Below are 22,172 nucleotides of genomic sequence, written 5' to 3' on the forward strand. Positions count from 1 at the left end.
CTCCCCGTAGTGCGTGCGATCGTCGTTCATTTAGATGCTGCGAATCTGATGCCAAAGTTGAAGTGAGCGATCCGGCGACAACGAAGGACCAGCACAGCACGGCTCGATCGTTCTAGAATAGCACACAAATGCACATCGTATATCGTATAGATCGTCCTCAGGAGCGGCGAGTGGTCCGATGTGAAGTGATCAGCTGAGTTGTGGAGCAATATTTTAAACCTACCAGTAGTCTTCTGCTTGTTGCATTAGTTCTGTTCCATTTTTTTATCATTCGACGGTCCCGGAAAAGGGGGGCGGTACCAGCGTCGGCGAGAGTTTCTTTATTATTTTATCTTCAACTTATTTCCAGTGCGTTTTATCTTAAGTAACTGAACGGCGAAGCGGCAGAGTTGGCGCTAGGGAATGTTATAGGATCAGTCCGGTTTGAGGATCGTGTACCCTTAGGATGTTGTGTGCGGTAACTAATTCCTGGTGCAATCGATCGTGATGAATGTAAAGTCGTAGTAATTTTGGCTTTTTGGCAACGCTAGCCTAACTCGTGCCGTAAATTCTAATGGAAACGAATAAAGAGGCAATCAAGATCAATCCGTTTTTAAAACAGTGGAATATAATTTGAGCGTTTTTCATCATTGTGCGTGTGGGGCGTGTCCTTTAGAAAGTGTCCCTAGGAGCAGCCGACCAGCAGCGATGGCGGATCGTCAAGCCGTGGACGAGAAAAAGCCGCTCAACCGGATCTTCATGCGACCGGGAGTGATCGAGGAGGAACCCGACTCTCTGGACAGCGTCATCAGCAACCTTCCGTTGACCGTTGTGCCGAGTCTGGCACGTATTTCGACGCACGGAAGTGCCTTCAGCCGGCAGGAAAGTGTAAGGTGAGTAAATCGACTGAATCGCCCATGCAAGTTGATAAGTTCCTCCAAACGGTGGCTGGTGGATGGCCGCCAAAGCGTCTAGCACTGGCTTCGTACGGGGTTTGATAAGCCATTCCGCTGGTTTCCAGTTGTTATTGTTTACACTTTGTTGGACGGATGCAGCATCGCGGGACCTTCGGATCGGATTGCAAATCTTTCTGCCCTATCGCGGCTTGCGAGCTGAAATGAAAACAATGCCCACGTTATTCGGCCACGTTCCGAGCCGATGGAATGGTTCCCCATGGGACGCAAGCGCTTATCATGGTTCGACTGTTAATCTAGTGTAGGCGAGAGTAAAGCGGTTTTCGGTTGTAGCGAATAGACAGCTGATAGGAGTATCATTAGAAAATTGGGATAGATGATCATCTGATGATCAAATTCAACGCTGATAATGAATTAAAACTTAAAAGAAAACGATTACAATTTATCTGTTTCTTGTGATACCGATGGAATGCTGTATTAACATGGCCTATATATAGCTGGATGAATTGGTACTGTAAATACGGAGAGGCTATCATCGTCGACATGCATGTTTCGTATTTTTCCATTATTGATTGACGGGAACAGAAAATATTTGCATTTATTATTGTCAAATATCTGTCGATGAAGATGAAGTTCATTGGAATCGGGTGCAAAGAATTCCATTGGAGCAAAACAATCCATTCCAGATATCAAAAGATATTTTTGAAGTTGTTTTCGTTTGTGGGATAAAATTCTTGTGATGATTTTGAAGTATGATGTGCTCTTGGGGTATAATTAATACTACAAATTTAAGATTTGTTGGGGACCCCCAAAGTATTTTCCTATTTCCTAGAACTCGTTCATTTTCCTTTCGAAAAGAACACTCGGAAACGAGCTTTGTCAACAACCAGTATTTACCACGAAACATCGAAAATATTAGTTCGCACTTTCGGTAATTTTTATGGCCTTTTTATCACTATACTAGACGAGCATAACACGCGCACCATAAACAAATGTGTGAAAACGATGGTAAATGAAGCCTCAAACAGGGGTCATATTATCACATTCGATTTGAAGCAATAAAATAGCCCAATGGGGGTGAACGATGGATTCCATAATAGTGTGAAAAAAAAGATGATACTCTATGTGGAGAAGCCCAACTTCCGCCACCGTTGGCCATTGCTTCCCTAAGGTAGGCATTTCTTCCGAGGACGGAGGTAAATAAATTCATACGAAACGCGAAAACCTCACAACAACGTCGTCTATTGACGGAACTTTATGGCCCGGGGCTCAATTGAAGCTGTTAGCACGACGACGGCGGCCGACAGGGTGAACCGCTAGTGTCGTCGTCAAGTACGGCACCGGCTGTCTCCGACCGTGTCTCACGTGTTGACGGCTCCACTAATCGGTGTTCTGGCGATGGGAGGAGGTGGATTACAGATCCGCGAGGCGGGCCGAGGATACCATTGCACACGTTATTGCAGGTTATGTGCGGTAGATCGTTCGGCGATAAGCCCGGGCGCGGGTCGATTGATGCACGATGATACGTGGTGGGCCACCGACTGATAGGATGGACCCAAGAAAGGTCGGTCTTTACGAAAGTCGTCCGTTAGAGGTCTGCCCTATCTCTATCTCCATCGATAAGAATGGCTAGCGTTGTTCCTTGCGGGACATGAGTCAGCTGTGTCATTTGGGACGAAACAGAAAAGTTTGTTTATGTCAGGGTCTATTAGAAAATTAAAAAAAGCCACCGTTTCATATCAATGTTACACCGGCGGCATCACACATCTGTGTGTAAATTTGATTTGAATTTCTTCCACTCAGCTCTTTGCATTATTTTGCGGCCTATCAGCAATAAAAAGAAGACGCATTGATGCTAATTCTGGCTCACCACAAACCGGTAGGCAACGTCACTGTTGATGAAAAGCATCGTTAGGAAGACGATCCAGTGGAACAGTGACGAAGACCTACGAGAACCGTCCCAACGCCCGATGACGATGAACCTCCACGCTCGCTGATAGTAATAGTGTCCGATCGAGTATCACGTACCAAGACACGGGGTGTCGGGAGAGGGTGGTGGTGGTGGTAGGGCAGGAAATCGATCATACGTTAGTGGTCGATTTCGCGGTTTCGCGGCTCGGTGTCGCGGTCGAACGGCACCCGATGCTAGATTAGTCTTGTACGCACGCTGGGTGCGATTAAATCGATTCGCGGAGCGTTGTCTCTGCTTCCTCGGGTCGTTGCGCAAAAGGTTTTCGCGGTTCCTGTACGAAGGGGGGGGCCGAAGGTTTGCTGCTGCTGCTGGTCGTAGTCGAAGTAAGAAATGCCTTCTGCATCACCCCGCTGCTGCGCCTTCACCTTGTAAAAGACTTGTGTAAAGTGTTGGACGAACGAAAGTGAACCCGTAGCGTAGCTAGAAAACAAAAGTCGATAAAGAGTGCCTCTAGAAAATTCGCCGGAAAAGGGACACCGCTGGAGAATGAGCTTTGGACAGCGTAAGAACTTTACCGTGCCGGTGGATGCGGAATCACCGGAGGCCCGTGACGATGCGAAACTCCTTCCGCTGGGACCGTTCGACAAGATCATCCCCCCGATCCTGATCGATGGCAAGGATCCACCGAGGACACCCGTTACTCCTACCACTCCGATCATCTACTGTCCACAGTCCCCGTCCGTTGGTAGCAAGAGGTGTGTGTGTGTCTAGTTGTACAGTGACAGTGATACCGACGATATACAAGATCTGTCCCGTTGGAAGTTGATTAGAATTTTAAATTAATCCAGTATCTACCGAGTGGACAGGCGTAGGATTGGCTCACAGCAGCGAGCGGTGCACAAAGTTTTCCCAAACGGTACGGTGCCGCCGTATCTCGTGTAGTAGTGGCTTGACGTTCTACATAAGCTGTATCGAATCTTAGGATCGGATTTACTTCACCGTGGTGTTTTTCAATCAGGTCACCTGTTGGAAGAGAACTCTGTACAGCATTCCGGCCATTCTGGTGAGGGGGTGCATTTGCGTTGTGAATTATGATGCAGTTCAAATGCCAATGTTTGCATAACGCAACCTACCGGACGACTTCATTTTCCTTTCTGCTTTTGCTATGAAAAGAAAGCAAAATATTAAACTTTATAATCTCGTCTCGGTGCTATTATTAATGAGGCTAAAGTGCAATAGGACCGGAAAATAACAAATGTCGTCGTTGTTGACCACACTCGAGGCTTTGAGGTTTCTTATATTGCAAAGAAAATGATAGTAAGAAACCACTTTATACCCCACGTGTATCAGTTTACACGAGCCTTTGAGGAGTGTGATGCAACCGATTCCTTCCAGAGCCCATCAAGAACTACGGATAGGCATGAAGTACTCTTTACTGATGACTTTTTCTTACTTTGCCTCGTTTCATAGGAGCCGAGCATTGCGTCCAGGAACGACAAGAAAGTATCGACGACGAGCCATTCTGAAGAACGGCGACTGTAACATTGTACTCTCCAAGGTGTCCCGGCAGCGGCTGCGATTCTTGCAGGACATCTTCACGACGCTCGTCGATGCCCAGTGGCGCTGGACGTTGCTGGTGTTCGCATTCAGCTTTATCGGCTCGTGGCTGTTCTTTGGAGCCATTTGGTGGCTCATAGCATTCACTCATGGCGATTTGGAGGAGATGCATTTGCCAAAGAATCAAGGTAGGCCTTGCAATGCAATGGTTTGATTCTGTGGTATGGTGATGATATTGATTTTCCATTTCCGTTTTTCTTTAGAGGAGTCCGGTTGGAAACCGTGTGTGTTCAACATCGAATCATATACGTCCGCTTTCCTGTTCTCGATCGAGACACAAACCACCATCGGATATGGTTACCGAACGACTACGGAAGAGTGCCCCGAGGCCATCTTCATCATGTGCTTCCAGTCGATCTACGGCGTAATGATGCAGGCGTTCATGGTTGGTTTCGTGTTCGCAAAGATGACACGACCAAAGCACCGTACGCAGACGCTTCTCTTCTCCAAAAACGCGGTCATCTGTCAGCGGGACGGTGAACTGTGCCTAATGTTCCGCGTCGGTGACATGCGCAAGAGTCACATCATTGGGGCGAACATTCGAGCCCAGCTGATCCGCACGAAACTCTCCCGGGAGGGTGAGGTGATGGCCCAGTATCAGCACGAGCTGGAGGTTGGCGCGGACCACTGTGGTTCCGATCTGTTCTTCATCTGGCCGCAGATTGTGATGCACAAAATCAACACTGAATCTCCGTTCTACAATATGTGTGCGTCGGATCTGCTGCAAGATCGGTTCGAGATTGTCGTCATCCTGGAGGGTACGGTTGAGTCGACCGGACAGTCGACACAGGCTCGCTCGAGTTACGTCAACACCGAGATCCTGTGGGGCCACCGTTTCGAGCCGATCGTGTTCTACAACAAGGAAAACCAAGTGTACGAAATCAATTACAGCAAGTTTAACGAGACGCACTCCGTCGATACGCCGCTTTGCTCGGCTCGCGAGCTGGCCGAGTTCTACAAGTATCAGGACGATTATCGCAGCCAAGGTAGGGCGACTGGGCTGGCTAACTGGGCGTTGCGGTGAACGTAGAGACTGATCGATTTGGTGGTGTTTGTTGTACTTCTATTTGTAGCCGAAGATCAGCATCTTCAATCGTCAGCGTAGAGCTTGTTGTCGTTTGTATCGTGTTGCGTATGTTGTGTGCTGTACAGTACAGTCGGTCAGTGTTTAGTTAGCGCTTGTCCCCGTAGATGAACCCGTTTTTATTTCATCCACCACCGTCACCACCACTTCTTCTGCTTTGTCCGTTCTGGGCTGATCATGCATTAAACGAATCTCATGGCCTTTACACCATCTCATTAATGCTAGGATCTGTAGCATACATAATGTAAGTTGTCATTAATGTTAAACTGCGTAGAATATTGCCGTAGAGATGGATGGTTGCTCTAAGCCGATTTCGTTATCGCCACTTTACAGATCGGTTCGAAACTGGCTCCTCGAGGTCGATGTTCGAAAAGCGATGGGACCAACACTACACCAACACCATCCGAACGCTCAGTTCGATCAATCTGGAGGACGAGCGGTCGTCGTTGGCGGTTCAACCGCGCTACCTAACGATACAGGGCGTCCCGAGACGACCCCGATCCTACCACCAGTTGGAAAGTAATTTGCGTAATCTCTTCAACCAGCCCTCACCGAACACCTCAAACCAGCGCATCGGGAGTCCATAGCGTCGACCGTCCGCCAGGGTCGAAGCCTCTAGTCCGGGCACACATTCGATTAGTTACCATCAACCAGGCTTGTTATTTAGATAAGTTAGTTTTACTCAACGATCGTGTTACATTTTACCCGCGAATCTTTCCCCCCCGTCTATATTGCTGCTATTTATGATAATATACTAGATCGGTACTCTCTTGGTGCTTTCTTCACCAACTCCTGTATTGAAACCAACTCCCAAGGAGAGTACGGACCACTAATAAAAACATTCCCGAGTAAAAACACCATGAAGCATAATCGTATTTGAAGCTGTAATAATTTTATCGTATTGACTGAGGGTCCGAAAAGGTAGCATGACGTCATAGTAGCCGTGTTTCCGACCGCAATGACTCAATCAATCACCATAGGAACACGTACGTATCCACTCGTGCCAGATGTTCTGCGAGTTATTCGTCAATATTCTCACGTCAATATGATTGATTCTCTAAAACGATGATTTCACTTAAAATGTGGTTTAATTAGAGTTCATTCCAAAGCGTCCAATTATAGCTTCCGTTGCGGGTGTTAGTGGCCCGATTTGATTCGTATATTAACAAATTTTCTAATTGGACCTACAAATTTGAAAATCAAAACCGGTTTGCAATCAATTGGGTTCTCGTAGGTTCAGGTTGTCAAATGAGGGACACCGAAGGGGCGATAATGTGCGAGGCGTAATGGACACGATAACATCATCCATCAATCATTGCACTGAATTCGTTCTGATAGAGGTCCGTTTGTCGCTAGGATAATCCAAAGGGTAGGTTGTTCTTTTGTATACGGGCTCTGCAAGGCCTTGGAGATAAGCTTAAGTAAACTCACTTTACGGTCAGATATTGACCCGGATCATTATCGGCTTCGATCGGTGGACAATGTGAGGCACTTTGGAAATGGAGCCATTAAGTAAACTGACGTTGTCGGTGGAAATTAGCATATGGACCTCTCTCAGGAAGATACTTTTTGATCGATGGATGTGCGATGTGCGGGTTGTCAATCGTCTCTTATTGACATCCTCGGGACAACTCCGAAAGATTGTTTCCGATTCCCGGGGAGCGGTGATGCAAGAGATAGGTAAAAGTGGGCCGTCGTCAAGTGTGCTACCGGATCACTCCGGCACTCGACAGGGCGAAACGACCGATGGCTCTTGTGGAATGGCAGAATCTGTAGCGATACACCGACCCACTCCATGATCCAGGAGAGCCGGATGGACGAAAGAGACAAACTTATGCCCTGACACGAAACCCATTACAGTTTCCAATGCCTTCCTCCGTCCCGCCCCACCATACAGTATCCACCCCGATGGACAACGTGCGAAACGTAAATCATCCGGTAACAATGGGAACCGTAGCTCGCGGCTGCGATTGATGGTGGTGTTGTCGCGGTCTTTGGCGATCGTCAGCGTTCAGTATCGCACATCGGGTGGCCACGCTAACACCGCTCTCAGTCGGTTCGGTCGATGGTCGGTGTTTCGGATCTCAGACGCATTGTGGGGGATACGAGAAATGGTTTATAGTGAAGCGAACTGTTTTACGAAACGAATCTAATCGGAACATTTCTTGCGATAATTACGAAATTCTACCGGAAGGACAACGGCCACTCAACGAACTCGGCAGAACAATGAACTACGACAGTGATCAGCAGCAGCAACTGGATGGGACTGACCGTTTGGAGCGTCCCATGCTAAAGTTGGGACCATTCGAGCCGCATTCTCCGGGAGGATACGGTGACCAGTACGGATATCCTTCGCCGATCACTCCAGTGACCCCGAACACTCCACTTGTGTGCTACACACCGAAGTGAGTTCTGAACCATCTGTGCATCACGTGGCTTGGTTAATTCTAGGTTCGGTTCGCCCTCCGGCGTTGAGCGGTTAATCGGGTAGATACCCGATCGCGAACGTTCTAATTTGCTCGGCAAACATCTGGCCAACCCAGTTTGTTAACGAAACAGAACGCTTACCTTCGGAAACACGCTCATCCATATTTGCACCTTAACCGTGCTCCATTCAACCGGCGAGGTGATAAGAAATGTGCCGATTGGCAGCACTCTTCACTTGAGGCTCAATGGGAATGGTAAACACGGCACTGGCTCCAACTTGGTAGTGTTAGTTGATGGTTGATTAATCGTTTATCGGGGTTCGTCGGTGGTCGGTTGGAAGAGCGAAACGATGACCACAAACAACGCCCCTCCGGGTTATCATCGGGAAGCGGTTTTTTTTTAGAAGATAAGAATGCACCATCGGAAAGATAGGACCGTCCATAATTGTCTGCAGTCCAAGAAATTAGACCCGGTGTTGTCCCCGTTTGTTTGAATCGGCGAGGAACGATTACTTGCTAAACGGATTAGTTCCTGGTCTCTGAATAATGGATACTTACTGTGACCTGCAGTCGTCAGAGTTTGCCAAATCGTAATCTACAGTGCTGTGCAATTATCGGCTATTCGATAATGATAAATAATGACTCAGGAGGGTCCACATGTGGCAGACGTCAACAACAACGTGTCCTACCGTAGACCGTGACTGATGGTGAAGAAATTTCCCTTAGACGGTGTGTGTTTCGTTTGAAATTTAACAAAACCACACACTGGTATCTTATCGCGCACGGCGTTGTTATCGATTACTCACATTGGGTTGTTTCGATACCAACCGCAGGGCAACTCCCGGATTCAGTTCGTCTTTCGGTTTCTCAACAAGAGACAGTGTGTCGTAGATCGGTTCGGTGGCTGTCTTGTGGCATGGCGTCCGAGAGTATGCCGATGGATTCGAGGCGCAACTCTAGCACGTACTTTCCTCCCAATCGAACCCCATTTTAGCACCTTCCTTTTGGGCGAGTAGGTTTTGCTAATTTGCCACGTGGTTTGCTTTCAGAAATCGAGTACTTCGGCCGGGCGTGAATCGAAAGTACCGGAAAAGGGCCATCCTGAAGAATGGCGACTGCAACGTGGTGCTATCGAGACCACCGAGGCAACATCTGCGATTTCTTCAGGACATCTTCACGACGCTCGTCGATGCCCAGTGGCGATGGACGTTGCTGGTGTTTGCGTTCAGCTTTATCGGCTCGTGGCTGTTTTTCGGCGTCATCTGGTGGTTGATTTCCTACACTCACGGTGACCTTGAGGAGCTTCACCTGCCCGATAACCAGTGTATGTATAATCAACGACTGCACGTACCACGTGTTTGATGGCATCTGTTTTTCTTTGCTTTTCAGCTGAGATCGGTTGGATACCGTGCGTGTACAACATCTACTCGTTCACTTCGGCGTTTCTGTTCTCGATCGAAACGCAGCACACGATCGGGTACGGTGTGCGCACGACAACGGAGGAGTGTCCGGAGGCCATATTTGTGATGTGCTTCCAGTCGATCTACGGCCTCATGATCCAAGCGTTCATGGTGGGGATTGTGTTCGCTAAAATGACTCGGCCAAAGCAACGCAGCCAGACGCTTCTGTTCTCCAAGAATGCCGTAGTGTGCCAGCGGGACGGTGAGCTGTGCCTAATGTTCCGGGTCGGCGATATGCGCAAGAGTCATATCATCGGTGCGTCGGTCCGGGCGCAGCTGATAAGAACGAAAACGACGCGCGAGGGTGAAATGATGGCGCAGTACCAGCACGAGCTAGACGTGGGCTCGGACGGTAGCTCGTCGGAGCTGTTCTTCATCTGGCCACAGATTGTGGTGCATCGGATCGATAAGGACTCGGCGCTGTACAACTTGTCCGCGTCGGATATGCTTCGCGAGCGGTTCGAGATTGTCGTCATTCTCGAGGGAACGGTCGAATCGACCGGGCAATCGACTCAGGCCCGCTCGAGCTACGTCAACACGGAGATCCTGTGGGGCCACCGGTTTGAGCCCGTCGTTTGCTACAACAAGGAACAGCAAGGATACGAAATTAATTATAGTAAATTCGATTCCACCCTGCAAGTCGACACGCCGCTCTGTTCGGCCCGAGAGCTGGCGGAGTTCTATCGGGCGCAGGACGACTACCGTCCGCCAACGGGTAAGGCCTGCCTCACCAACGATTGCGTCTCACTGTAACGCTGTAAATAGCTACTCATGCGCAACATCAACATTTTAGAGAAAACACTCACCGTTTCCTCCTCGCCATAGGGAGGTTTTGGTAGAGCTGGTGGTTTGTGTTCGCATTCGTGTCCATTCCGTCCCGTCCGTCACCATCCATCGCATCCGTCCAAATGTACAAGTAGTCGGACCATGGAGCAGAATAAAACATCCACCGTTGTACCACAAGAAAAAAGCGAGCGAGCGAGAGAGAGAGTCCTATCCAATCGATTTCCGGACTGCATTCTAACTTAAATCCCCATTTCCTGTCCAGATAATGCCGACACCGTGTCGACGAAGACGCAGCTCGAACGCCGCTGGCAGCACCACTACAGCACACTGATGAACACGCTCAGCCAGTACAATCTGGCGGACGAAACGGCTGGCAATGGGCCGGACCATTTGTATCCCACCCGGTACCTCACGATACAGGGCGTTCCGAGGCGGAAAAAGTCGTATGTCGCGCTGCAGAACAATCTGTGGAACCTGTTCGATCATCCACCGAATCCACGGTTAAAGGTTTCGCCCGCCGAAGATGCAACCCGAGCGCGAAGAGTCTCAGATGATGATCCGATTGTGAAAAGTGCAACGGTGGTGAATGTTAATGAAAAGTATTCCGGAGGTTGATCGTAGGGTTGTGTAGTTCGGGAAAAGTATGTTGCCAGCGAGTTGCAAAGATCTGGTAGTTTTTGATTGAAAAGTGAATGTGTATGTTTAAACGATGACTTTTACTATGTACTTACCAACGAATGGCTCAGTAGAGTTTGCAAGTTAATAATATTATAATCCCGCGATAAAAGCTGCTTGTAGAAAACTTTAGAAAACAGAGAGCTAATAAAACATATCTAAATTTATGCAAAGCAACATCACTATTAGAACGCTTCTAAATTTTGAATGACGAAAATTGTTTCCTCTTTGTGGTGGTAGCCTTTCTCAACGAAAAAGCGTTAATCCGCTAAGTTATATGGCAGTTTGAATTGCTTATCGCAGGAAAGCTATCTCCTGGTCGGATTGATATGTACCAAGAACAGAGAAATTATTCGGTTTATATTGGTGACAACCTGCTTCGTTAAAAAAATGCTAAAATATCTAGTAGATGTACATTACTTCTCTCGTAGTTGAAAGTGTTTCTATCTCTCACGTTTCAATCTACCTCCGTTGGATCGTGGAATGTGTTCTGGGTGATCTTTTATCTCGCACCTTGAGTAGTTGAATCTTCAGCAAACAACGTTAATCCATGCACGTGGTTTGATGGGGTTTCACTGACGCGAACGGAACGCGTTAGATCGCTCAGTGTCTGGTCGTTTGTAAGTACGGTTAGTCCGCTTCGGATGCTGATTGTGTGCAGTTTGGAACGATGCGCGATCTACCGAAGCTTCTTCTGCCGCCGGAAGATGTTGAATCGGGAGCAGTGTTCGCGAGGGAGGATCAACCCCTGAGAAACGGGATAGATTCGAGGTCACCGATTGTTTTCACACCGGATTCGAGCGGTTCCGCCAAGTCACCGTTTCGGTTCGACTCACCACGATCATCTGGAAGAAGGTATGTTTTTGTGTTTCGACTTAAAATATGCGTGTGTTCTAATAGAAAGTTTGTACGGACCATAGGCCAGCTTCTTATTTGAACCGTGCGGGTTACAAAAAGCCTCGAAAACGGGCAATCTTTAAAAACGGCTACTGCAATGTGAGTGCGACGAAGGTTCCCCATCAGCAGATACGGTTCTTGCAGGACATTTTCACAACACTCGTCGACGCTCAATGGCGCTGGACGTTGCTGGTGTTTGCGTTGGGATTTGTAGGCTCTTGGCTGCTGTTCGGTGCACTGTACTGGTTGATCTCTTACAGTCATGGTGACTTCGAGGAGGGTCATCTGCCTCCCGTTCAAGGTGAGTTGCCTTGGTTGTAGTGTGTATTGCGTAGAAATTAATTCTTCTCTTCATTTACAACAGCCGAGCACAATTGGACACCGTGTATTTCCAACATCTACTCGTTCACGTCCTGCTTCCTGTTCTCACTGGAAACCCAGCACACGATCGGATACGGGTCGCGGGCGATGGAGGAAGAGTGTCCGGAGGCGGTCTTCGTCATGAGCCTCCAATCCGTCCATGGCGTTATGGTGCAAGCGTTCCTCGCCGGAATAGTGTTCGCCAAAATGGCCCGTTCGAAAAGGCGAGCACAGACACTACTCTTTTCGAGGAACGCCGTCATATCCATGAGAGATGGTGAGCTGTGCCTTATGTTTCGCATCGGCGACATGCGCAAAAGTCACATCATCGGTGCAAACATTCGTGCCCAACTGATCCGGGGTAAAGTTTCGGCCGAAGGAGAATCGATGCCGCAGTACCGAACCGAGCTGGAACTAAGCTCGGACGACTGTTCGTCGGATGTGTTCTTTATCTGGCCGCAGATTGTGGTGCACCGGATCGACGAGAAGTCCCCACTGTACGGTTACTCGGCCGAAGACATACTGCTGGAGCGGTTCGAGATTGTGGTGGTGCTGGAGGGCACTGTAGAGTCGACCGGACAGACGACCCAGGCGCGGACAAGCTACGTTAATACCGAAATCCTCTGGGGACAGCGATTCGAGCAGGTGCTGATGTACAACGCAGATATTCAAAGCTACGACATCGATTTCTCAAAGTTTAACGAAACGGTCGCCCAAACGACACCACGAATGTCGGCGAAGCAGTTGAAGGAATGCTACAAACTGCCACTGAAAGGTATGAAGGGGTGGAAGAAAATAGGTGTAACTATTAAATTAGCCCGTTTTCATTCGTAGGACGATCCTGTGATCCACTGATGGGCGTCGAGTTGAGACTTTCCCAGATGGGGATGGAAAACGAACGTGTTAATCCGCATTTCCTTTTCCCGATGTTTGATCGACGACGGTCTCGTTCATCGACCGAATTGTAAGCTCGATGAAAGTGTCCATGCTAACCAATGGATGTAGTGTGTTGCATACCTTTAGGCGGGGGAGGCCACCAGATGACGCTAGTGAGGCCACCAGATGGCGCCAGGACTATTTACGGCATAACCGGTTCGCTCGAACAGACCCCGGTGATTTACGATTTATGACCTTTTATGACCTTGAAGAACCGTTTCGGAGAACCGGTTATGAACCGGTTATTTAGACCGGTTCGGGTCGACCAATCACAGGCCTCCGTTTAATGTGTCCGTTGAACAGTTCTATGCTTGCGGAATTAAAATTTGTAAAGGTTTAAATGAAATCAAGACGAATTTCGAGCATTTTGCGAATTTTGCGAATTTGCGAATTTTGTGTCAAAGATGAAACATAAATGTTTAAATAGGAGGATCTTATTGGTTTTTCGAAAAATAACCTCTGATCGTTGACTGGTATTCCGTGAATCGAAAAAGTTAAAATTAATCATGATTTATTAAATATCAGGAAAAGAAGTGCATTCATTGAATGAATCAAAAAGTTATTAACAAATTTGTTATTTCAGCAGAAAATACCAATCGAGGTTACTGTACCTACGTGTTTTCCGAATCGCGATTCTGCCAACACTACTGAGGACAAAAGAAGTCAGTTGTAAATGAACAGAGGTTTGGGCACGGAAGAAATGCGAATTGCATTTTATGATTTAACATACATATGCTATTATATGAGAGATAAGTAGAAATATAAACAAACGTTGTCTCGGGGCGAAGAAGTAACCGAAAGAGTAATATCGATGCTCATAATCGATCACCCAAGGGGAGGATGCTCGGGGCGGACTGATTAAATATCATTTGGATGATTGTATGAGGCAATAAACGATTATCCTCAAGAATTATACCGTCTAAGGGGTAGGGGAAAACGACTACATTGTCGAGTGTGTCTACGGTCGGCGTTCCGAAATCGTCAAGGATGGATGCATTTGCTTAGAAACCGGGTAACCGGGATGTTACAAAGGTGTGTTATTAAACGTTTAGTTGGTAGTTAGGAGGTCGATCCTCCGATCGCAGGACTCACAGGAAGAGAGTCAGTCGGAAGGCTTTTATGATTTAAGGTAATACAAAGGTGGTGGGAAATCGTGATGTCGGAGAGGGGTCACGGCCATGACATTGTAAGTCGGCGTTCCCGGAGCATTCCAAAAGCGACAAACGGTTTCTTGATATGCCAGACAGCAATCACAAAGGGCGCATGGAAGCAATATTTAATGATCAGCTTGCAGAAGAAATCGCAGAACAGATCGCAGCAATTCCATCGATTCACATCTGTAATCATCTGCACCATCAATTATAGATAACTACATAAATACAACAGAGTCACAGCTACAAACACACGCACAAACACACGTGGTCATGCGCACGTCTGTGGATTCCGAGCCGTCGGCAATTCAGGTCGGCCTCTGAGAAGGATTCTTGCCCGTCAAAGCTACTCCAATGGCTGCGGGGGATGTGGTTGTTAATTTGCATCTCTAGAATCGATTGAGAAATTGAGTGATAATGCGCGTACATCGGATGCCTGCCCTTAAGGACTTTCGGAAGGAGTGTCGGAGTTCGGCATTGTGCAATGAAAGGTATATTTCTGTTTGGGTTTCAGTTGTTTTATCCTTTTTTTTTCTCGACGGCAATAAATAATGGAAACATTTACGTATAATCTCGCTGTTTGTTAGTTCTGTTTTCTCGTTTTTCTCGTTCCTTTTGATGCTTTCTACTCCTCGCTTGCCGTTCGTTTCTGTACATGAACACACGCACCTTCCTACACTTTCTGGCTTAAAGCTAGTCTCAAAATTGTCTAACACGGTTGCACGGTTACAACCCGGAAGCTATACTCCTAGGACTCCTAGGAGTTCAGCAGTTACCTATCACTTTCACCTGATTCAGCATAAGCTCGGTGGCAGAATCCAACTGAAGCTGTTCCAACTGCTGTGGCGTTGGTGGTGGTGGTGGTTGTGGTTGATGAGGCGGCTGTAGCGCTGTCTCCTGCTTCACCTTGACCGGCTTGGGCCGCTTGGTGAGGTTCTTCTGGTGCAGGTGCGTCTGGTAGTGCTTCTCGAGGTGCGCCTTCTGGCGGAAGCTCTTGCCGCAGAGATAGCACGAGAACGGCTTCTCGCCCGTATGCACCCGGACGTGCACGTTGACCGAGTACTTGTCCTTGAACGCCTTCGAGCAGATTGAGCAGTAGTGCAGCGAGCGGCCCCGCTTCTGTCCAGCACCGCCACCGGCGTTCGCTGAGTCTCCGTTGCTGGAACTGCTGCTAGAACTGGAGCTGGAGCTGGAACTGCTGCTACTGCTGCTCGAACTGGGGGTACTCTGATCCGGAGGAGGCTGCACGCCGAGCGGACAACTGTTGTTGTTGGTGTCCAGCTTGCTATGGTCCAGATCTAGCTGGCAGGAGGTCGTCGGCTCGGTCGTCGTCGAGAGGGGGACCGACGGCACCATGGGCTGATGATGGCTCGAGGTTGAGGAACTATCGGGTACGGCGAAGGTGTCGTACAGATAAGACGAGGGTTCGTTGTACAAATTGTGACCCGGTGTTGCGGTCTGCAGACCGACGAGAGGACCCCGTTCTCCAAAGCTCGTCAGTTGTATCTCGTTCAGGAGACCTTCGACCGTACCGTGTAGACTGATGGCCGATGCGGGCTGATGTTGCTGTTGCTGCTGCTGAGGGAGATGTCCCGTCGGGGAGGATCCTATCAGCGAGACGTTGGTCTGTTGCTGCTGCTGCTGCTGCTGGAGATGGGGTATTTGTACTTGTGGCTTGGCGGCGTAGTAATCGGCCAGATCGTAGTTGGTGCTATCGAAGTTAAAGCAGTCTACCGTCGATTCGTACGTGGCACTTGGGTCGCTGATGTCGGGCGCAAGTGGAACGGGCGACTCGAGTGCATTCGTGTCGTTCGACCAGACAATTCCATGCTCCGGCGATTCGTGTAACACAGTGAGGGTGTAGATCTGACCATCGGCCGAGTTCGCTGCCGGAGGAGGGTCTGCGGCGGTCGTGGAAGCTGCCGGCTGCGGAAGACTGTCGTACGTTGGCCAGTAGGGCGTCATTCCAATGACGGAGGAGTGCTGTCGTTGGTTCATCCCATCCGTCCGTGAAGGTCCCCAAATCTGAGAAGCGATGAAGAGATTGTTAAAGGTTAGAGAGAAGTGTTGGTCAAGAGTTGTATGCGACTGGGTACAAAACAATAACACTCCGAGGCTCAAGAAGACGCCGAACGAAGTGTCCTCAACGAGATGTAAAATATGGAAGGTCGCAACCTTCTGATTGTTTTCTAGCGATCGCTTCGTATATCATGTTTTACAACATCATCACTCTTAGGGGAAGCATCGGTAAATCACATCCATTTTACGTCCCTGGGAACACCCTGGTCTCCTTCGGTGGCATCTTCGACATTGAGGTCAGCCCAGTGGAAACGGGTACGACACCTACGCCCGGAGTCCAAGAAGTGCAATTGTCGAAGAAAGTACGTCGTAAAACACGGCAACTCGGAACGTCACGCAACAATTTGACTCGATCGGGCAAGGTGTGAACACCCGGCTTGGACCTAACCTCCAACAAACTGTGCTACCGTTTCGGGCGTGCATGATCGTAAAGATCGCTCTCTCAGACTAACGTAGCTCAGCTTACCTGATCGAATCCTTGCAGGGGTTGTTTGCTTGGCGCAGGCTGAAGTGGATAAGGAAGTGCAGCTCCACTCCGGGATACTCCGAACGATCCCGCCAGAAGTCGATCGTCTAGTGCCGCTGGGTGGTTCCCTCCACCGCCGCCACCTCCGCCGGTAGGATCGAGTGGATCGATAAGTTCCCGCTTGATGGCATTTTCTCCGCTGGTCATCAGCCCGAGCGCGGACCTCGTTTTCGGATCCGTTAACATTTTCACGCGGGCGGGTGGGATGGAAGAAGCTGCCGAAGAAAGACGAGATGAGATTAGTATTGCCATGAAACATTACCCATTTGTTCGCCGGTGGCTTGGTTGGGTCCTAACGTAGGCTAACTGAAGAGGAAAAGTGTTTCTAACCGGACACCATCGTTGAGAAGGGATGCAAAATAAAAGAAGAGAAAACTAACAAGACACCTAACGGCACTCAAGCACATCGGCACATGGTGGACACTCGTCGTTAGTTGGCGTAATAAATGTTTTAGACGGTGATAATTTACACATCATTTGTTAGATGTCATCTAGCCGTCCTCTTCATGGTGTTTATTGTTGTTTATTAGTATTTAACAATTTGATTGTAAACGTAAACTTTTTCCACCCTTTTTCCATTTCTGCCGGGCTTCGAGACGATCATCTCTCCTCGCCGCATCTCAAGGAGGGGCACACGTGAGGAGCAATTATTGATCGTAAAACAATGATTACTTTCATTGAAACGTACCGACCGCACGGCCATCTTGAGTAGCCATTGCGTACGTGAAACAAGGCAAGTAATTACGGTAGCACCGAAGCAAAGCCCTGGAGGATGGTTAACGTCCACTCGAATGGCATTCAAATGATAAACGGTATGGTTAGGTCCCGGCTGGGCCGTTTCGCTGCGTTGGCACTTGGGCTATCTTTAAATTCGTCAACTGACATCTTGATGTTCGTCTTCGACGGGAATTCCATAAAGGGAAGCCAAGAGCCACTGTTCCCGGTATGGTTTTGGTTAGATTACCAATGAGGACATGTGTTAGATGTGTTACGTTTCTAAAAACCAGCATGTGTTCGACCAATGATGGTAAAAAAGTCATTCAATTATAACAACTAATTATTGTGAGATTCTATAAAGTTTATATAGGGAAGGATATTGATTTAACCATAAGAAATAATTATGAAAGGTGCAAGATTCCAATTCTTAAAGTTTCAATGAAAAATAATCAAGCAACTTTGTGGCGAACAACGGTACGATCATTTGCAACAAAACATGAGAAACAAAAATTTAAAATTCGAACTACATACACACACATAAAAACACACACACAAGAACGACTGTCCACTAATTTAACCACTTACTTCTCTTTATCGATGCCCCAGAATTGATGCGATCATGGCAAAATGTTGTTGTCCCGAGCCGAGCCCACCAGAATGGGTTAGTTGAACTTTTTGGAGGGATCAGCTCGAGCTTCCCCATCACCCTCTCCCCCTTCACCAATACCTCCCTGGCATGGTCCCTTGGTGCATAGCAATGTGCGCAATGTGCATCCAATCGAAACCATCAACACGTCCGCTGATCTTGTCACTTCGTTAAGCTTTGAATGACATCCCCATTTCGTTTGGGGAGGTTTTTTTGTTTTTCCGCACACTCACAGCTTAATGAGTTTGACGATCGCACATTGATGACTCGATCGTGTGGATGCAGCAGAAATGCGCCTTTTGGGCTCGCCACAACGCATCTGGTCGCAGATCGAAACTGCAATCCGGAGCTTCGGACTGGCCACTTTCGGCGGATTCATCGGCCGGGTTTTCGTTCGCCGCTGCTGATCCCGAGATTAATTTTGACGGGCGGGAATAAAAAGGTAATGTTTACTGGTCATTACTGTCACGGGCGGGTTTTCGGTTGCCCCAACCAAAAACCGGCCGGGCGTCCAGTGCGTTGAACCGGTCGATGAAATGGACGATTTTGAGGTTGGCAGCAAGTTCGCCAAACAGCAGGGAAACGCATTTGCATTTTGTAGTTCGGAATCACCATGAGTGCATCGCACGATAAGAGCAAGAGTGTTGTGATAAAGGCATGATCAACTCTGCAACTTCTTTCAGCCAAAACACGCAAATTAAGCAAAAGTTTTACTTCGAGTTACTAACGAACGTTGGATGACTTGGAAGGCCTAAAGCCCCCTCGAAGATCCGGTTCCTCGCAAAAGAAGATGTTGGTCGAAACGATTATCCGCAAAAATCTCACTCGATATAATCACCAACCTATCCAAACCTACGAGCAGTGCTCATCTTTGATTGGGAATGGGACTTAAAAAATCGCTTTTCTGAGGAGAGAAGCTTTGAAAGCAGAGGTTTAACAAACCAGTTAAAGCAAGAAAATCGTCACTCGCTGAGTCAATTGCCTTAATGTTTATGTAAAAATAAAGTGTTTTCTGACGCTGTGACTGCGCGTGAATGTAATTTAATTTGGCAACCTCTTCGCTCTCCGCACGCCTTTTGCGAAAAATATTAAAATAAAATGGCAGACAGGCAAAATGCGCGAGAAAGCTTTCCTCATTTTCGTCCACAAGAAGATGAAGTTGATTTTGGATGGTGATTGCTTACTCACTCTCACGACAATTATATGAAAAAGTTCCTTCTCCCTCTGCATAATTGTCACCGGAATTGTGTGTTATCGGTGGCATCACTTTGACCGACGGCGATGTCTATCACCTTGGGAAATGGGTGTCTGGAGCCAAGATGGATATTTTTTATTGAAATTGTGAGTTGAAATGGAGTTAAGGAATTTGCAAAACAGTCGCAAAGCGAATGAGTGATTTTTGTTTAAGTGGCACCTTTTGGAACAAATGTTGGCAAGTGTAAGTTGTTTGACATGCAGGGAAACTTATTATAATCAAAATTAAAAATGATTTGGTGATTTGTGAAACATTTGCCGTTTAAATTAAACTAATCAATTCAATCAAGACAAATAAGAAGTGACTACTAACTTCAACCCAAAACCAACATAATAAAAGCAAGTGCTGGTGAATGTAATTCAATTAGTTAATTTACATTGTTTCTCGTTTCGGCATTTCGGAACATTTCATCGGCGATCGCTGGCTAAATGGAGCGGCACTGGGCAGCATAAGCCTCCGTCCCCCTTTGGGGCCTTTTCGGAGTGTTTCGGTCAAATGTATGAATAATAATGATCCAGGGTGGGCAAATAATGAACCAGGGAGGGAGGGCCAGTTTTTCCCGGCGCCAGTTTAGTGGAGTGAAACCGTGTTCGTGGAAAATTGGAGCGCTTTTCGGTGCGCCCGGGGGTGTCATCAGCCGTCGAGCATGGAATGGAATGCATGATTACCGAAAAGCCCTTCGATGCGTGTTTTCCGAGCATAATGCGTGTGTGAGAGTAAATGTGGGTGGGTAAATGGTTATGAGGATCTCGCATGATGAACGCGTTGTCTAAAGAAGCATTTATGCAAAGTGCCCCGTCAAGGTGAGTTTGAATGTGTAAATCACTAGATGCTTCATAATTACGTACTTTACTTTCAATCGCAGAATGTTTGAATTAATCTTTCCTACTGGAAACTTACTTTGGTATGGTATTTTTATTTTGTATGCAAACAGATTTAAGGTGGTTTAATATGGCAAAATAATATTGTACATTCCGCCACAAAGATTTTTAAAATAATTTACCGAAAAGCTAAATAAATTGATTATAAGTATGATTTAACATCAAAGGCGCCTGGTTTCACTCGAAAAAAGTAGGACGGCGGACGACGCCACGAAAGGGCAGCAGTTGTTTAAACCGAACCGGAGACCTGACTTAGGCTTTTCTCCCCAAAGCCCTTCAAGTTCTCGACGATTAACACGGCTCGACCATATCAGGATACGCGCCTGTAAGGCCATATTTTCTTTCTCGTTTATTGCCGGATCTGCAGATTTATTGTTAAGCCATGATAAACTCACAACCTCAATCATCACCATTCCCAAGCGCCACATTCGCGTTTGTTTTGAATTGTGCGTGCTGGACAAACCCGAAAGAGGGTTTGAAGTGGGTTAAGCAACATCAGCAGCATCCCTGTGCGCGGCAGTTTTCCCTATCCTTTATCCCCACCCCGTCCACCGCATTCCTTCGTCAAAGGAGGTCAAAAGTCATCGCTGGCTACAAAACTGGACGCGATCGCTGCGCGGATGTTTTTCCGCCTCGGGCGCATCGGTGAAGAAAGGTAGTAAGCATTAGCCAGCTTGCGTGTGCATGAATGTGTGTGTGGATAAAGCGGATTTTCTTGTCAAGCCGCATTTTCTGCAGCCCGAACCCTCTCCGGAACCGGTTCGAGGATGATCGCGAGCGTGCGCCAAAGCGCGTTCTATTATATTTTCGCTTTCATGCGCGAGGAGGACAGGAAAAACACACCACGGCGAATGAATGATGCAAACTATGTGCGCCGGAACCTAACGGGACCGCATGCGAAATGTGTTGGTTGCTTATATTTTTTCTCTCTCCTGTCTTCGGATTAGCTGTTTGTTAGTTTCCACGAGGAATCCTGCTCCTCTGGACACCAGTTTTCCTCCACCCCGGGTGTGGAAAACGATACCGACTTCATTCGGCTGGTGCAACCCTGAGCTTTTTAACCGACTTTCACTATTTTTCACAGACGGTTCGGGGACAATTTTCGTGCGCAAACACATGGCCGAACGGCGGGGCGTAATAAAGTCACAAGGACGCACCGCCGGCGGTGATGATGGAAGAGGTTGGTAGACGAAAATATGTACATTGTATAAAATGGCACAGCGAAGGCGAAGGCGGTACGTTTCCTTCCGATTGGTAATTAAACGCAAGCCAAGCCAAGGTGTTTTTATATTTCTAGGCGCGGACCGGATGAAAACACTAAAAACGACTCTTGAAAACAGGCAGCCGAGCGAGAAAAATGTGCGGGTCTCGCATGTGGATTAAATGATCGTATAAAACAGAAGGAAAAACACAACCAAACAAATAAATGATACAAATGGGAAAAAAGGAAAAAAAAGGAACAAACATTTTAAATCATCGCTCAACACGAAATGTATCGAAACGAAACCAAAATATCACCTCTTTCGAACCGTGATAGCCAACCTTGACGCACCTCGCATGTCATTCCGTCCGTGTCCGTGTGGCGGAGAGGGAGGAGGGTCGACTCCACCCTGGTTGTCCGCCCAGCGCACCTCTGACCCCGCCGGGGACCGCGCTGGTCAAGGCTTTTCTGGTTCAAATGCCAATCCGTGGCGTTCGCTTCAGTTACGCGTGTCGCGCCATTTGTCGCCGTGTAGATTGTTGTAGACGAAGTCGTTTGCGGATTTGTTCCTTTTTTTCACAAGTTTGCGAATTGATCCCGCCCGGCCTTCGGCTTCATCACTTTTGCGTGCTTGCGTTTCCCGTTGTGAGGGAATTCGGGTCTGATCTGT

At 47.8% G+C, this 22,172-nt stretch overlaps 5 protein-coding genes across 6 annotated transcripts in view; 4 read left to right on the plus strand and 1 right to left on the minus strand.

The window, feature by feature from the left end:
• LOC131259052 (G protein-activated inward rectifier potassium channel 3-like) overlaps positions 1-585 on the plus strand; it is a 56,581-nt gene extending 55,996 nt beyond the window's left edge. For both annotated transcript variants that reach the window (XM_058260465.1, XM_058260466.1), the window contains exon 10: positions 11-585. The gene's annotated coding sequence lies outside the window, so the exon portion shown is untranslated. The remainder of the gene's footprint in view (positions 1-10) is intronic.
• A 106-nt stretch (positions 586-691) lies between these two features.
• On the plus strand, positions 692-6,350 carry LOC131260662 (G protein-activated inward rectifier potassium channel 3-like). Its single transcript, XM_058262450.1, has 4 exons — positions 692-872; positions 4,276-4,550; positions 4,626-5,408; positions 5,840-6,350. The coding sequence occupies exons 1-4, from the start codon at positions 739-741 to the stop codon at positions 6,091-6,093; spliced, it is 1,446 nt and encodes a 481-aa protein (XP_058118433.1). The 5' UTR covers positions 692-738; the 3' UTR covers positions 6,094-6,350.
• A 1,382-nt stretch (positions 6,351-7,732) lies between these two features.
• Positions 7,733-10,989, plus strand: LOC131261080 (G protein-activated inward rectifier potassium channel 3-like). The gene is made up of 4 exons (XM_058262983.1): positions 7,733-7,911; positions 8,982-9,256; positions 9,322-10,107; positions 10,441-10,989. Exons 1-4 carry the CDS (start codon positions 7,733-7,735, stop codon positions 10,791-10,793), a joined length of 1,593 nt encoding a protein of 530 aa, XP_058118966.1. The 3' UTR covers positions 10,794-10,989.
• A 534-nt stretch (positions 10,990-11,523) lies between these two features.
• LOC131271637 (G protein-activated inward rectifier potassium channel 3-like) lies at positions 11,524-13,078 on the plus strand. Its single transcript, XM_058273131.1, has 4 exons — positions 11,524-11,708; positions 11,774-12,051; positions 12,115-12,885; positions 12,945-13,078. Exons 1-4 carry the CDS (start codon positions 11,524-11,526, stop codon positions 13,076-13,078), a joined length of 1,368 nt encoding a protein of 455 aa, XP_058129114.1.
• A 1,845-nt stretch (positions 13,079-14,923) lies between these two features.
• Positions 14,924-16,988, minus strand: LOC131259481 (sal-like protein 1). Its single transcript, XM_058260983.1, has 2 exons — positions 16,743-16,988; positions 14,924-16,222 (listed from the first exon to the last, which is right to left on the minus strand). Exons 1-2 carry the CDS (start codon positions 16,986-16,988, stop codon positions 14,963-14,965), a joined length of 1,506 nt encoding a protein of 501 aa, XP_058116966.1. The 3' UTR covers positions 14,924-14,962.
• Positions 16,989-22,172: the final 5,184 nt, after the last annotated feature.

This window comes from Anopheles coustani, chromosome 3 (assembly GCF_943734705.1).
Source record: "Anopheles coustani chromosome 3, idAnoCousDA_361_x.2, whole genome shotgun sequence".
Lineage (NCBI taxonomy): Eukaryota > Metazoa > Arthropoda > Insecta > Diptera > Culicidae > Anopheles > Anopheles coustani.